Source organism: Carassius gibelio, chromosome B16 (genome assembly GCF_023724105.1).
Source record: "Carassius gibelio isolate Cgi1373 ecotype wild population from Czech Republic chromosome B16, carGib1.2-hapl.c, whole genome shotgun sequence".
Taxonomy (NCBI): Eukaryota; Metazoa; Chordata; class Actinopteri; order Cypriniformes; family Cyprinidae; genus Carassius; species Carassius gibelio.
This window is the reverse complement of record NC_068411.1, coordinates 2,756,635-2,774,268: the sequence shown is the minus strand read 5'-3', so window position 1 is coordinate 2,774,268 and position 17,634 is coordinate 2,756,635. Positions and strand designations below refer to the sequence as shown.

General features: G+C 38.1%; 1 protein-coding gene across 2 annotated transcripts in view; it reads right to left on the bottom strand.

The window, feature by feature from the left end:
* adcy2a (adenylate cyclase 2a) overlaps positions 1-15,485 on the bottom strand; it is a 167,825-nt gene extending 152,340 nt beyond the window's left edge. The window contains exon 1 of one of the 2 annotated variants that reach the window (XM_052577874.1): positions 15,056-15,485. In XM_052577874.1, the coding sequence (XP_052433834.1) occupies positions 15,056-15,442 (387 nt within the window). In that variant the 5' untranslated portion in view covers positions 15,443-15,485. The remainder of the gene's footprint in view (positions 1-15,055) is intronic. The other variant, XM_052577875.1, reaches the window with a different exon arrangement.
* Positions 15,486-17,634: the final 2,149 nt, after the last annotated feature.

Below are 17,634 nucleotides of genomic sequence, written 5' to 3'. Positions count from 1 at the left end.
ACAAGACGCGGAAAAGCTGAACAGAGTAGCGCGTGCCGTGTTAGGTGCGCATGAGAGAGAGGTCAAATCTCTGTTCAGGGTTTACGCAGAGAAAGGCGTCTCAAAACACTAGAACATCGAATTTGCTTATTTTTGCTCTTGTGCCGACAAATACATACAAAATATGTCAAAATACTCACCTTGGAAATTATGCTCGAAATAAATGTCAGTTATTTCTTAAGTGAAAGTAAACAGTTGAGGAAAAAAATGGGATGTGTATTATATTGGATGCGTTCATCGTCTCTTAAAGTGACCTCGCCTAATTTAGCTACTGGCTACTATCATGATAATCCAAGAAAATGAAAATGAAAATCACTCACTGCTCTTGACTGAATTTCTTTGTAGTTTTAACAGTCAAACCAAAAATTATTCAGAAGCCAGATATAATTTTTGATATATATAGCAAAACTGTAATAATGTGAGAAATGTTGAATGTGTCTGAATAAATGTAGGTTTGATTGTATATTACATTTTTACATTGAAGACTATCCAGTGCTATTATTTGGTTTCTGTAGCTTGACACCTACAAACTTGACAAAAAAACTTAAACATTGGTGTGAAACAGGAGTAATGTTGTTTGCACCTTGTGCAATGTGGAATTAGTTTACAGCTTTTTCAAGCACTTTGTGATACATTTTGGAAACAGGAGATGAGCCCCTTTTCTAATGCACCACCTAGCTTGATAAACCCCTTCTCAAAGACTTACTGTTTGTCAATTTTATTTGGGTAACACATATTCTGAATGCCTTCGGCAGAATTCGAATGAGCCATTTTAATCTAGATTTCAAGGTCACAGTGAGATTAATCTAGATTAAAAAAATTTATCTATGCCCACCTCTTTTATATATATATATATATATATATATATATATATATATATATATATATATATATATATATATATTTGACACAATTAACCATACTACCAAAAATACCACTGAGCTTAATGTGTATCAGTCACTCCTATCTTCCTTATCTGCTAATGTCTCCTCTGCTAAAAGGACATACTACCATAACAAAATTAACAATTCATCTAACTCTCGCATGCTTTTAAAAACATTTTCCTCACTTCTTTGTCATCCTCCTCCCCCTCCTGCTTCATCTCTAATAGCTGATGACTTTGCCACATTTTTCATTAATAAAATTAAACACATGAGTGCACATTTTTCACACTACAATCAGTCAAGCTCATATCACCATCAAACATACACTCATTTACATCCTTCTCTTCACTCTCTGAGGCAGAAGTCTCAAAACTCATCCTTTATAATCACCCTACTACTTGCCCGCTTGATCCTATTACATCTCATTTCCTTCAAGCCATTTCTCCTGCAGTTGTACCTGAACTCACTCACATCATCAACACATCCCTCCACACTGATGTTTTTCCCTCATCATTTAGACAGGTTCGTATTACTCCACTACTTAAGAAACCCACCCTCAACCCATCTCTCTTAGAGAACTACAGACCAGTTCCCCTTCTTCCTTTCATTGCAAAAACACTTGAACGAGCTGTGTTCAACCAAGTCTCTACATTTCTCACACCCAACAACCTCCTTGACAGCAACCAATCTGGCTTCAGAAGTGGACATTCAACTGAGACTGCCTTGCTCTCAGTTGTTGAAGCTCTAAGACTGGTAAGAGTGGAATCCAAATCTTCAGTACTTATCCTGCTTGATCTGTCCGCTGCTTTTGACACAGTTAACCACCAGATCCTCCCATCAACCCTACTGACAAAAGGCATATCAGGAACCACACTTCAATGGTTTTAGTCTTACCTATCAGATAGTTCCTTTAAAGTATCTTGGAGAGGTGAGGTGTCCAAATCACAACATCTAACTACTGGGGTGCCTCAGGGCTATTTTCTTGGACCACTTCTCTTCTCAGTCTACATGGCATCATTAGGTTTTTTCATTCAGAAACATGGCTTTTCATACCACTGCTATGCTGTTGAAATTCAACTCTACCTCTCATTCCATCCTGATGATCCGACGGTAGCTATTCGCATCTCAGCTTGTCTAACAGTCATTTCTTGTTGGATGATGGACCATCACCTTCAACTCAACCTTGCCAAGACAGAACTGCTTGTGATTCCAGCAAACCCATCGTTTCATCACAATTTCACCATCAAGTTAGGCACATCAACTATAACTCCTTCAAAAACAGCTAGAAGCCTTGGAGTTATGATTGATGATCAGCTGACTTTCTCAGACCACATTGCTAAAACTGTCCGATCCTGCAGATTTGCTTTATACAACATCAAGAAGATCAAGCCCTTTCTTCCTTTTTTTTTTTTCTTTTTCCTTTCTTTTTCAATTTGTAATGAGCCAAAAAGAATACACGTCACACCTCTGTTTATTAATTTCCACTGGCCTCCAATAGCTGCTCGCATAAAATTCAAAACATTGATGTTTGACTACAAAACTACCACTGGCTCTGCACCCATTTACCTAAATTTGTTACTTCAGACTTATGTGCCCTCTAGAAGCTTGCGTTCTGCAAGTGAACATCAATTGATTTTGCCAACCCAAAGAAGCACAAAGTTACTTTTACAGACTTTTAAATTAAGTGTTCCCTCCTGGTGGAATGACCTCCCCAATAAGCAGCTGAGTCCTTAGCCATCTTAAAGAATCAGCTTAAAACCCATCTCTTCCATCTTTATTTGACCCTCTAACTTTACTACTTACTATTTACTAATTCGCTTTGGATAAAAGCATCTGCTAAATGAATATATATATATATATATATATATATATATATATATATATATATATATATATATATATATATATATATATATATATAAAAAATTCACATTGCAGTATATCTGTGCTACATTAATATAAAAAAAAAGAAATCATTTAAATGGTCCCACTTTATATTAGGTGGCCTTAACTACTATGTACTTACATAAAAAATAAGTACAATGTACTTATTGTGTTCATATTGTATTTTAAAACACATTTGCTGCTATTGAGGTGGGATAGGGGTAAGGTTGGGGAGAGGGTTGGAGGTATGGGTAAATTTAAGGGTGGGTTAAGGTGTAAAGTATGGGTCAACAGTGTAATTATAAATGTAATTACAGAAATTAAATACAGATGTAATTACAAGTAGTTTTTTTTTTAAATATAAGTACTGTAACAGATATGCAGATCATCGATTCATGTTTAATTCAGATTTTCCAAATGAAACTCTTTTTGCACCAAGTGCCTGGCTGGACTTAAATTATTTACGATGCCCATGCGAGCTTCAAAGAAGAAACGAAAACCCCCAACCCAAATTCCTTCAACACACTGGAGGCAAAGGAAACCTTTCGTATAAGTTCCTTACTTTCATTTTATTATTAATGTGTATTTTAATTGTTTATGGATTGCATAAAATGGTTAATCCTTGTTATGTGAAGAGTATAAGTTGCAAGCTCATACTTTAGGAAATGTCTCTCCTCACTTTAACCTCCTCAAAGAGAACCACGTTTCTGCAACCCCCATCTTTGCAGGTCGTAAAACTTTACGACCAAACTGGAGAGGAGAGAAGCCAAATCTTCTCCCCAATGCATTCTATGGAATGAATTCGTGACCTGTTAGTTTTTATGTTGTATAAATGTATTACGTATTCCCTTTTGGTACATTTAGATGTTTCCCAACATCTGCAGTGTTATCATGTGTTAAGCAAATCTTTAAATGTGTAATTCGATCTAAAAATTAGATCTTTGATCATATATATATTATGTCTAGTCTTGTTCTAATCGTCATGCTCTGACAGACCCATTTATCTAGAACAAAGTAAGGAAATGTATGTAATCTGAAGTACAAACTTGCTAGAAATATCCCTGATGGAATCGGACAGGCACTAGATCACCGGGGGGTTGTCTTTTCAGAGACAAAGGAACTTTTCCCTCCGTTTCAGATCGCGGACTTTCATTGGCTGTTTACGCGAAAAAGGGGCGTGAACCATTTCAAGCCATAAGAACGACCGAACAAGGTCCGCCTCTCTCTCTTCTTGCTCTTCTTCTTTCTCCGTTCTCGGACACGCTGCTCTCCAACGTTGCTTCCGCGCGGCCATAGGCCGCGCTCATAGCGCAAACCCCCTCAGCACAGGGGCTGAGAGAAAAAGCCATTTTAATGGCTCCTTTAGAGAGCTTTCGTTTTGTTCGTTTCTTTTCTTTACTAAGTTTATTCAACTATTCGCCTCTCCACGCAAGGAAGACGAATTCTGGGACATTGTTTGTTGAACCTTTCAAATACCGCGCGAGGACAGAACAAAGGACCACGTGCTCCACGCTCACGCAAAGATCCAGCGAAGCGTGCACGCGCGTCACGTGGCCTCCGGCACACGCCATGCACATGGGACACTTTTGCAAGTATCACTTTCTCTATGGAGATTTAAATGCTGGTTTAAAGTGTTGTTATGATCTGATTTGTTGTTGGCTTCCAAAAGTTACTGACTATGATTTTCATACCTGAGCTCCTTATGTGATCTCATTCTATTTTCTCTCTCTCTCTCTCTCTCTCTCTCTCTCTCTCTCTCTCTCTCTCTCTCTCTCTCTCTCTCTCTCTCTCTCTCTCTTTTATTTGGATTCGTTATGTATTGTATAAAGCTTACTGTTTGTATTGCCGTACGCATATTTACTCTGTGTGATTTGTAGTTTGATGTATTACTAGTTTAATTATTAAAAACCCATATACTGACGATTGGCTTGGACTCCACCCCACTCACATTACGAGTCACTGAGATGTGTCTGATCTATAGCTACAAGCTCTAAATTTAGAAACTAAATTTATCATTAGGATAGGATAATATTTTCATGGCCAGAGAATACTTTTCCTTGAATTATAAGGTGTGATAACTTTATTGAAAATTGATAGGTCTACAGTGGTTTGCTGGACATACCACGGTTTGATTTGCAGTAATTTACAGTAAGAGATATCACAATAATTGATATGAAGAATGTAATATTGACATATTAATGAGTAAGTTACAGTGCCCTGTGATTATTTATTGTTATAGGCAATTGAGCTATTTTTCATAATCAATCAAATTTAATGTAACTGTCATCTGAGATATAATTTAATCAAATTCCTGATTAATTATTCAAATTCCCTATATATCATTTGAGTTAATTACTATGTACAACTCATTGTTGTTACAGTACAATGTAAAAACATGTATGTACACAATAAGTACATTGTACTAAATTATTAATTAAAATGTAAGTACATAGTAGTTAAGGCCACTTAATATAAAGTGGATCCAATGAAATTAAATAAAATTACACAAAATGTTTAAAGGTCCAACTTTTCATGCTTTTTTGATGCTTTGATTGTGTTTACAGTGTGCAATATAACATGTGTTCATGTTTCGCGTGTAAAAAAAGCATGAAGTGAACAATGAAGTCCCTATGTTATTCTATTGTGAATAAAATTTTAATTTGTAAATTATTCCATTCATTTTTTACTCACAATTTGTACAGTGTCCTAACTTTTGGAATCTGCTTTGTACTTCCGCCCTGCAAAGATTTTCTGAACTTTCTGCAGATGAAGAATCCACTCCTCTGAGGGGAACTTGCTTCATGACAAAATATCTGCTCTAAAGATCAGTATGCCCAAAACGTGTGCTGCTCTCATTCCAAGAGGCACTCTACTAGTACAAGGAGCCGCTTCGAGGACAGTCCCCACTGGCAATTTATGTAGGAAACCACTGACATTCTGTCCATGACATGATGTCCAAGACATGAAGTCCCCTGAGGTCTGTTAGGAAGGTTTGACAGGCCTGCCATACTGCCAATATTTTGAGGCAGTTGATGCTTTCCGCTGTGAACCAGTGGCCCAATTTTGGTTTCCCTTCACACAGAGCTCCCGAACCTGTGTTGGAAGCATCTGTTGAAATCACCTCCGGTAGACCATTCCCAGGGGATCTCCCTGTTCCATCCATTGAGTGTTCATCCAGGGGGTCAGGGCCAGGCCTGATTTACCCTGATAATCAAGCGTCCATGACACGAAACGTGGGATGAAACCCACGGCATAGCTTTTTCTGAAACCTCTTTAGTGGGTAAGAGGCACTAACCTTGAAGGAGGCAGCAAGTCACCGTATGTTCAGGGCGCACTCTGTTGTGTCCTTCGCTTTGATTTGAGCTGAGTCGAATACTGTTCCCAGGAACAAAACTCACTAACTGGGAAAGTGTGTTTTTGGCAAAGTTCACCCTGAGCCACAGGTATTCCAAATGGCTGAGGAGGAGGGCTTTGTGAGGTAGTGACCAGAATAGGGCCAGAATAAGCCAATTGTTGAGGTAGTGGAGAACATTGATATGCCTTTTTCAGAGGGTAAAGAGCCACATCCATGCACTTCGAAAAGTGTGTGGAGCCAAAGACAGCGAGAAGGGAAGGACTGTATATTGATAAGCCACTCGAAGGTGAATCTCAAGAATGGCCTGTGATGGGGGTGATAACTATATAGGAAAGTCGGCATCTTTCAGTTCCAGAAAAAAATTACCAGTTCTCTGGGCAAAAAAGGAGAGGATTGCTGACGAGGGACTTTGCCCCGGCAGGAACCACTTGTCCAGATGGCTACGGGAGGGCTCTTCTGGGGAAGACCAATCCAATCCCAGCTTCTTAATGGCTTTCAAGAGGACATGAAATAATTCAGCATCCATCCCGAAAGCTCCTCCGCGTCTGAGACTGTTAATGACAGGCTGTCATCCAGCAGCTCCTCATCACTCCCAATGAACTAGACCAGATCACTCATTCTGGCAGAGGGACAATGGTCAGACTGGGTGAAGAGAAAGAGGGAAGCCTCTTTGTGTGGAGAGAGTGAGACACGTGGGACCTGAGCCAACTTAAGCACCTAAGAAAAAAGATAGGTTTTGAAAAAACTGTGATTTACTGTTATGGACACCTGTTGCTTTTTTGCTAAATATTTCCTATTTAAGTCTCCGTGCCATTCAGCTATGTGTTAATGAAAATTACATGAAAAACCCAAATTTCAAAGCATGAAATTGCAGTTCTTTTGGAGGTAGTGGGAAAAAATTAAGTCCAGCTATTTTCAAAGCTGAAAAATAGCATTACAAATGCTGACAAAAATAAAATCTGGGCAGAAATCACTCAAAAAATAAATGATGCTGGCTATGAATACGAACAAAGCCCAGTAGAAGTAAGGAATAAGTGGAGGGACTTCGCAAGTGTGACAAAACATAGGGCTGCGGCATGTAAAAGGGAAGCAAACAAGACTGATGGGTTATCAATTCAGTTCCTCCTCTCCCTACAGAGGAAGATACATTTTTGGCCATCCTGGGGCCTGTTGCAATAGGAGGATCCTTGGAGGTATAGATACAGGCCTTTGCCTTCAAAGTTCAGGTTTCCAACATCAGGCCCCCTCCTGCCTGGGCCTCTAACATCAGGCCCTTTCCACCATGAGCCTCCAATATCAGGCCCTCTCCAGTCTGGTCCTCTAACATCAGGCCCTCTGCAGTCTGGTCCTCCTAACATCAGGCCCTTTACAGTCTGGCCCTTTATGGTGAAATCTTTGAAAGGAATAGGGCATAGGGTCAATAACTCTGAATACGACGGAACTTGCAACCAAAGTTGGCTAACGATGCTTTTGGGAAACGCACCCCTGGATGCTAACTTGAAAGAATATTTAGACTGAGTACCTATTTGTGTACATTCACAAGGGAGTGAACTAGTGATTTGTCATTCTTGAATGACGATGGCGAAATCACTTTGATAAAGAAGAAGATTATTATTTTTTTTTTTTTACAGTTGATTCTAATCTTCAAAAATGACCTTCAGATTAGACTAAAGAACTGTAGTGTTTCTTGTTTAGGATTAAAAATGTTATTTGCTTTTAATTTATGTCATTGTCCTTTTTGAGCAATCTTCCTGTACATATATTAGACCAAAATGTCAAGTTTGCCTAGGAAAAGCAATTATTATACCAGCAAACTTACATTTGGATTAAAAGTGAACAAACTAGTCTATAAATGCTTTGTATTGTAGGCTTGTATTCTTATATTTCTGTCAGGTCCATTAAGTCAAGAGAACACAGACAATAAAAATAATTTAGAATTTTTATTGAATAGATTGCAAACAAGTTGATGTTCCTGAATTTAAATTTGGTGGTATGGCTCTGTTCAGGGAGTCCTCTGACCTTTCATGAGCACCATGAAATAGCAGAGAGTCAGAGGACAGCAGCAGCAGCATTAGGGAACGCTCAAGCAGTTTAGGACTGTGAGAGCTAAAATATCCCCCATGAACAGAGCAGGCAACATAAAGCAAATGCCACGTTATGCATAAGGAGGAGCTGGGAAGGTGGTGGGCAGCAGAAGCGAGCAGCAGCCTGTATGAGCACTGAATGTGCTTTAAATAGGGCGCCTTGTTTGAGCTTTGGCAATTGAGCAGTGAGGGGAGTTAACCAGCTGGAGCAGATCAGCTGGAGCAGATCAGCTGAAAGTGTTATTAATAAATATTAATAAAGCCAAAATTGTAAATTCTACTTCTTGTTACAAGTATCGAAGAACCATCACTTCTACCACAAAAGACTGCTTTTTGAGTTATCTTCCTGATGTATCCAAATTCCTTAGCATATATCCAAAACCTCAGAACAACTTGATGATGTAACAGCAACTATGGACTCTCTCTTTTCTAGCACTTTAAATACAGTTGCTTCGTTTACGCTTAAGGAAGGTTAAGGCAAACAGTTTGACACCATGGTATAATGAGCATACTCGCACCCTAAAGAGAGCAGCCCGAAAAATGGAGCACTGCAGGAAGAAAACAAAACTAGAAGTATTTCATATTGCTTGGCGGGAAAGTAACATATCCTACAGAAAAGCATTAAAAACTGCTAGATCTGATTACTTTTCTTCTCTTTTAGAAACAAACATGACCCCAGGTATTTATTCAATACAGTGGCTAAATTAATGAAAAATAAAGCCTCAACAAGTGTTGACATTTCCCAACACCACAGCATTAATGACTTTATGAACTACTTTACTTCTAAAATCGATTCTATTAGAGATAAAATTGCAACCATTCAGCCGCCAGCTACAGTATCACATCAGACAGTGCACTATAGACCCCCTGAGGAACAGTTCCATTCAGTTCTCTACTATAGGAGAGGAAGAATTGTATAATCTTGTTAAATCATCTAAACCAACAACATGTATGTTAGACCCTATACCATCTAAGCTCCTAAAAGAGGTGCTTCCAGAAGTCATAGGTCCTCTTCTGACTATTATTAATTCCTCATTGTCATTAGGATATGTCCCCAAAACCTTCAAACTGGCTGTTATTAAGCCTCTCATAAAAAAAAAAAAACACAACTTGACCCCAAAGAACTAGTTAATTATAGACCAATCTTGAATCTCCCTTTTCTGTCCAAGATACTAGAAAAGGTGGTATCCTCACAATAATATTCCTTCTTAGAGAAAAATGGTATATGTGAGGATTTCCAGTCAGGATTTAGACCGTATCATAGTACTGAGACTGCTCTCCTTAGAGTTACAAATGATCTGCTCTTATCATCTGATCGTGGGTGTATCTCTCTATTAGTTTTATTGGATATTAGTGCTGCGTTTGACACAATTGACCACAGCATTCTTTTGCAAAGACTTGAACACTTTGTTGGCATCAGTGGAAGTGCATTAGCATGGTTTAAATCGTACTTATATGACCGCCATCAAGATTTATCATATTGATCACAAGTGCAGTATGGAGTACCTCAAGGCTTAGTACTAAGGCCGCTACTCTTCATGCTTTATATGTTACCCTTGGGAGATATCATCAGGAAACATGGTGTTAGCTTTTACTGTTCTATATTTCTTCACGGCCCGGTGAAACACACCAATTTGATAAACTAATGGAATGCATAGTCGATATAAAAAATTGGATGACGAGTAATTTCTTACTGCTAAATTCAGAAATAACAGAGGTGTTAATTATAGGACCTAAAAACTCTGCTTGTAATAACCTAGAACACTGTCTAAGACTTGATGGTTGCTCTGTCAATTCTTCATCATCAGTTAGGAACCTAGGTGTGCTTTTTGATCGCAATCTTTCCTTAGAAAGCCACGTTTCTAGCATTTGTAAAACTGCATTTTTCCATCTCAAAAATATATCTAAATTACGACCTATGCTCTCAATGTCAAATGCAGAAATGTTAATCCATGCATTTATGACTTCAAGGTTAGACTATTGTAATGCTTTATTGGGTGGTTGTTCTGCACGCTTAGTAAACAAACTACAGCTAGTCCAAAATGCAGCAGCAAGAGTTCTTCCTAGAACCAGGAAGTATGACCATATTATTTTCATAAGGGCGGTCCTGTCATCGCTGCACTGGCTCCCTATCAAACATCGTATAGATTTTAAAATATTGCTTATTACTTATAAAGCCCTGAATAGTTTAGCACCTCAGTATTTGAATGAGATCCTTTTACATTATACTCCTCTACATCCGCTACGTTCTCAAAACTCAGGCAATTTGATAATACCTAGAATATCAAAATCAACTGCGGGCGGCAGGTCCTTTTCCTATTTGGCGCCTAAACTCTGGAATAACCTACCTAACATTGTTTGGGAGGCAGACACACTCTTGCAGTTTAAATCTAGATTAAACACCCATCTCTTTAACCTGGCATACACATAACATACTAATATGCTTTTTAATATCCAAAACCGGAACCGGAAACACTTCACATAACACCCTATGTACCTTCTACATCATTAGAAGAATGGGATCTACGCTAATATTTGTCTGTTTCTCTCTTGTTCCGAGGTCACCGTGGCCACCAGATCCAGTCTGTATCCAGATCAGAGGGTCACTGCAGTCACCCGGATCCAGCCTGCCAGAACTGACGCTGACACTCAATTATTATATAGCCTAGTGTTTATTTACTGATAGACAGTCAAAAAGAAAAATTCATAAATATTTTATTTATAACGGGGCTTTATTTATTTATAAAATAATAACACACCACAGATCCTGAAGAAACAGTAACAAAACACACTGACAGAAATGTCAGAAATCGCGTATGGGTCTGTCAGTAATTAAGGAACGACTCGACCCGAAGACTCATGAGATGAACTAATCAATTCTCTTTCCGGCTCGGACTGCATTGGTAGTGTACGGGGCTGTCACGTGATTAAAGAATGACTTGAACCCGAAGACTTTTTTAAGTCTGAGTCAGTAAAATGATCCAAACTTCCCATCACTAAGTGGAACATGTAGGTTGCAGGAGTGGACGGGCCTGGTTATATGTTCAGTGTGTTAATAATTGTGTGGGTTTAAAAAAACAGTCCCACGCAGGTCTCTAATTACCAGGCATGTATTACTATATTCAGTACAGCCATGTTTCTTACTTGTTACCATGTACATACACTTCTGGTAAGTACCCTGTGTTACTACTCATTTGCTTGCATGTACAAGATATTTGCCATGTATGTATCAGTGAAGAACACATACTTTAAAATAAAGTGCCACCACAATATTTATAGGCCACGTTTATTTACATTGTGTTTGCACTCTATACGATGAAAGCATTTGTGACTTTAAAGAAATAGAAATGTAAGATGCATGACTGTGATTAGTTTTATGCAAAGGAAGTAGATCTACCCATATAGTGTTGTAATCAATATTTTCTAAATTAGTTTATTTTGGCAGCTGTAATAGTACAAATGTTGTAATAGTACAAAAAAGATGTTAGCCAATCAATGCAATGGTCATATACACTAGCCATGACAAAGAATTGAGAGAGAATCGCTCATTTAAATAGAGTGATTTTTCTTTTTTCTTTTTTTTTTTTTTTACGTATTAAAATTCTGACATAAGTGCACCTCAGGAAACATTGTAAAGTAAAATAAAATAAATTCATTTTTTTAATGTAGCTGACCTATCATCCTTACACTCGATTCATTGAGTTGACTTCATTGACTTCACAACCCTGGATTTGATGACCAACGTTTTAGATAGTTATCTATAAAGCACATAGAACAGAACTACAGTTAAAGCATTTATTGCGTTCAGTAAATTGCCTATAGCCTATGACCTCTACAGTAACTGTTTTGCCAGGAGTCCATCAATCTTTTTGAATTATGATATAGAATTATGATATCGAAATCAAAAAAGTGAGACCAGCAATGCTCCATTGACTTTTTGACTTTTACATAGATTAGTGATGGTTGCATTGTTCACTTATTTTCCATAATCTGAAAGAATGCTTGAAGGATTGTACAGTTATTTTACAATTATAATTTAAAATACAGTTACGTTACATTATGAATTAATGATTTTTCATTATTAAATGTGTAACGGGGCTGACGAGTCGTGGGACGGGCAGATCCATGTGCAAGCTTTTATTACACAGAGATATGGTCATAACAGGCATGGGTCAAACACTGGCAAACAGGTATATAGAGAGTAAGATAAAGAATATTCCTAGGGCAAGCATGGGTTTTCATTGAACGAACAATATCCAGAAGGCTAAGCAAGAGGGGTAATCAAGAATCCAGAGCAAAGGGTCAAAACACAAGTAACAGGGCAAGGCAAGAAAAAGACTAAACTATAAAAACTATAAACTAAGATAAGACTATGAAAACTAGACACTGAAACAAGACTATGAAAACTATAAACAAAAACAAGACTGTGAAAACACACACGAAATGGCTTGGTGAATAAACAGACGTTCAATGTCTGGATCATGATCAAATGCAGTGTACAGTTATTATTTTAAACCTAGCTTACTGCATTCTATCATCTATCTTCATATATTTCTATTTAACTAAAATAAGGTATCTTAGGCGGCAACATAATTAACTTGTCTACCTTTTGTAACAAACTTTGTACTACGTAGTTCAAGTGTGATGCCATACAATATTTTTTCTTTAGAAAGCTCAGGTTTTGGAAAAGAGCTATAGATAAGTGTAACAAACAGTAACTCAGCATTCTAAAACTGAGCCCACAATACACACAAGACTGGACATCTAAATGGATTCAAGCTCCAATAAGAAGGTGTCTCTTATGGTTTCAGTGTTTAAAGAGCCCAGGATGCCTGTGAAAACCCTTGTCACCCCATAGCACTATAATTACAGCCACAAAGTAAGACAACAAGACACAGCCTGATTATCAGCTACATTTTGTGCAATTATTTTCTCACTTAAGAGCAACACTAAACCTCTGCTGTCACCTCTCTATCCACACTCTTCTAAAAAGTGCTACAAAATGCTTTGTTAAAAGTCATGGTGTCATATTTTGATGGCATCTTATCTGGCTATTTCACAGACATAACATTTGCTTCTCTTTTCTGTAATCCCCACTGTTGCCGCCAAATTCAACATTGAAGAATTAATTGCTGGAACACACAAAACCACTAATAGCATGGGAAAACTACCAAAGACTATTACAACATCAAGATGTTATGGTAATGCTTTTCTATCTATTTTGTCACAGAGAACACAGAGCAAGCCTGCAACTGGCAAAACCCACAAGCACAATCTTCTACTAAATTCAACAAAGCATGTAGGGGGAACGTTAGTCCTGCAGCCACTTATCGCATGTGTGAGGCTGAGTGAAAACAGGTCATAGGGGGAGAAAATCGTCAGGGATTCAGAGTATGATCATAAAATAAAATAGATTAAAAAAATATGCCCTGAGAGTGCAATCTTGCTCCAAGGCTTTTTCACAATCAATGTGATGTGTGCAACCATGGTAGTCACAGAGAGCATTGCACCAATTCAAGGCAGGCTCAACAGCCACTGTGATGTGAGATTTAGGTCAGGCAGTCAAAAGACAAGAAAGAAAGTAGTGCATGCATTGAGAGTGTGTATCTACACATGGGGTTGATGTCATACTGTGAAATATCACTTACTTATTCACTCCCGGATTTCCCTAATGCATTAGAGCTAAATTAATCAGGTGAAAAACACTTACAGTACATTTCCCTGTATATTCCAGATATGTTTTACATGGCTTTAAATGTAAGGGAAAAAGAAAACAAATTTCAAATAGCATGGCAGCAACCTGCTTATGTATCCTGTCAATGTGACTTCTGCATTTTACGCAAATGCTGATGAAAATACCTCAACTTCTGGCAAAGTGTAAAATGTGTCAACATGTGAGCCAGCAATATATTAATTCAGACATCATGACAACGCTACAGATTCTGTCTCTCCTTAAGCTTCATTTACAAATGGCACATATAGAATCTTGTAGAATTTCAAACTTTTGAATCTGTGGTACCATATTATGAAGTATCAGCACAAAACCTGAACATGTGATTACCAGGATGTTCATTTTGAAATGGAAGTCAGCAATATAAATAAATAAAACATACATAAACTATGCTCTGTACTTAAATGTACAGAGTTTATTAGAACTATTTTTTTTTTCATATAATACAAATTCCACAGCTAATGGACAATACACAATCTTATTAACAATAAGTTTAAATTCACAAGGATTTTCATTTTGCTCCAGCCGAGCAAAATTTAATAGGAGTCAAAAATAAAAGTAACTGCTGGCAGGTTAATAGTTTCTACTTTTTAATCCGTTATGCTTAATTACCCATGACGATTTCTGTTGTTTTTCCAAATGCACTCCCTTTCCTTCCGTGCCTCGATTATTCTCTGCTGCTTCTTTATCACTTTAACATGAATCACAAAAATGATGCTTTGAAGAGAGTGATTACATACTGCATAAGGTTAACAAAGACATATCGTTGCTGCAATCAATACAAACAGTGCCAACTGGCAGAAACTTCCTCTAAAGTGTTAGGGTTTTGGACACAGAAATTGTTTTCTAATACATATACTGTAGTGCAAGAAAAATCCAGGTGTTGGCTTGTATAGCTTGTTAACTGTTTTTGAGACCCTTAAATAAATAATCATTAAGAAATAAGTTACATTTACATTTTCCTGTGTCACTTGCACAGTATAGTAACAGAGCTTCTCCCTCTTCTAACCCAAACATTGTTTCCCATCCCTTTCTGCTTTTTCCCCAGTTACCTTCCCCCCAGTTTCCAAATACTCACCAGCCCAGAGGCGAAGAAAACAGTCAACAGAGCCAGGCAGGCACCCATCACAATGAGGAGCAGAAAAACAATAAGTGGATGCTGTTGGCTCATACGATAGTATGAATCATACAGCCAGTCTGGGGACCTCTGTCTCCGGCCACGCACACCTCCTCCTCCTGTTACATCTCCTCCTGTCCGGGAGCCCCTCTCCAGCAAGTATCTCCTCTTACGCATGGCCTCCCTCCACATGGAGCTGCCGTTGTGTTCCTCTCTGTTGGGCGGTGGCTGGGGTTTGTGAGGGTCACGCTCCTCTTCACACAGGTCCTTCAAATGGAGCACTGATGCTCGGGCTGTGGTGTGTGGCCGGTACACCGGCAGGATGGCTTCCACTGCGGTGCGCAGCATTGCTCAGGCAACATATTGAACTGCAGACTGTCAGAGTGAGAGTGAAAGGAAGCAGTGTATGTGTGTGAGTATGTATGTGCAAGGGAGAGAGAGGGGGGGGGGAGGTTCTGGATTGAGGCAAGCAGCGAGGGAGAAAGCAAATGTGAGTGAGAAAGACAGAGAGAAAGGCCAGACAGAAAGGGATGTAGGGGTGGAAAGCGTTTCCTGTCAAGATGATGCGCCAGGTTTTGTTGGTTCATCAAAAAAATTGCCATCATATACTGATCCTTAAGATGTTTCAGCCTTGCATTATTTTATTTCCTCTGTTAAAGGTTGAAGCATTCATTTTCCAGTTTTGTAGTTAATATCACCATTCTCAATAGAACACTACATTAGTATCACAAACATCAACATCTTTCCTTCCCTTGTGCTGTAAATTTCAAATCTAATTTGTGTCACGTAGCACACAAATTGGTAATGTCACACCTGAAACGTTATGTCTAAAGATACATTTTGGGGGGATTTTAATTGAACAAAACCACAATGAGATTTATATTTCATGCTTTCTCATGGGACCTAATTAATTTCTTATGGTGAAGGATTCATTTTGAGATGTAAATGGCAATGGGCAGTACTTCTTTGATTTGTAGGCAGGAAACATGTACACATTTAAAAACAACACACATACGCACACAGTATACAGTATTATTATAAAGCACACTGCCATGCACACAGTAGATGTGCATCAAATAAGACAAAGAGCAAGTGGTCCATTAGGACAATGACACAGCAAACTGTGGCTACGTGTAGACTTGCAGGAGCTGGAATAAAAAATAAATAAATAAATACACTGAATATGAAAATTTGGGAGAGTAATTTTGTGCCAAGTTGTTTTGATACCATGAGGCACAACTCACTCAATGGGTGCATATTTCAGGAGACAATGTAGATTTGCAAGTGAGAGGAGGTATGAGGGTACAGAGCCAGTCGATGGTCTGTACACAAGCATCTAAGACTTGAACTTGGGGTACCACCAGCCAGTGAAGCAACACAAAGAGAGATGTAATAAGCACTCTTGGGTTAGTTAAAGGACTTACCAACACCATTCTGGATCATTTGCAGAGATTTTCTTCCAGCATTCATTAAGGAATGAGCATACTGTAATCTAGTATATATAAGCTTCTACATAAACAGTCTGTTCAGATAGTAAAAGTCTGACTTTCTTGGGAGTGGTAGGAAAATCCTTGTGACTTAATAAAAATTGATATATAGTGTGTACCCTATTCAAAAGTTTACATAGTGTAAGCTTGATTCCTAATACGGTGTTGTTACCTGGATGATCCATGTCTGTTTTGTGTTTTGTTCTGTTCACCAGAATAAAACTGACCACAGCTATGAGCTTTTTTACATTACAGGCTTAGATTAAACGCTCTTGTCTTTTCCATGCAGTACTTCCCCTTCTCCTTCCTCTGTATTACCTCCACCCCCATCTCACTAGACAGCTTCTAGATTCAGCTTTCTTCCAAATGTCAGGATAGATTTCTTCCCTCACCCGGCTTCTTTGTTTGGTTGTTAAGGTGGCTGGCAGATACTGGTGAGCTTTGCAACAATTACAAGAGAAATATACCACACAGAAGTCACAGTCAGAAACCATTTTTCTTCTTCAAAGACAACCTGTCATATATAAATATAATCTAAAAAAAAAAAAGGTCTGAGAACTTACAAATTAACTCTGCTGGGGACAAAAAAAAAAAAATTTTCAAATTATCAGCTTTCATGTCCACTGTTGAAGTACTGAAGCCCATAATCAGTTTAAGAGCTGGTAAATATAATGTCTTCATGAGCTGAAAATATGCTTTTTGTAGAAAAAATGAATTTGGAGAAAAATTACAGTCAACATAGATATTTCCTAAATTGTTCAAATGCTGTCTTGTTCTGTGGATTTTCAGTCTATATAAATGACTTAAAGCATGAAGCTGTATTTTAATTACCACTTTAATACAGCGGACCATACTGACTGACTAACAAATCCATTTTTTTTTTTTAAATGCAGCAATGTCTTAATGAGAACTTAAAGGTTAGATGGCACAAGTAAATAGTCTCTTTGAATTGATGTTTCTGGATTCTTTTTTTAATGTATCCACCCTTTTCTACACCCAGTGATTATTTTCATGAAAATATGAAAATGATTGCAATGGCGATGCACACGACAG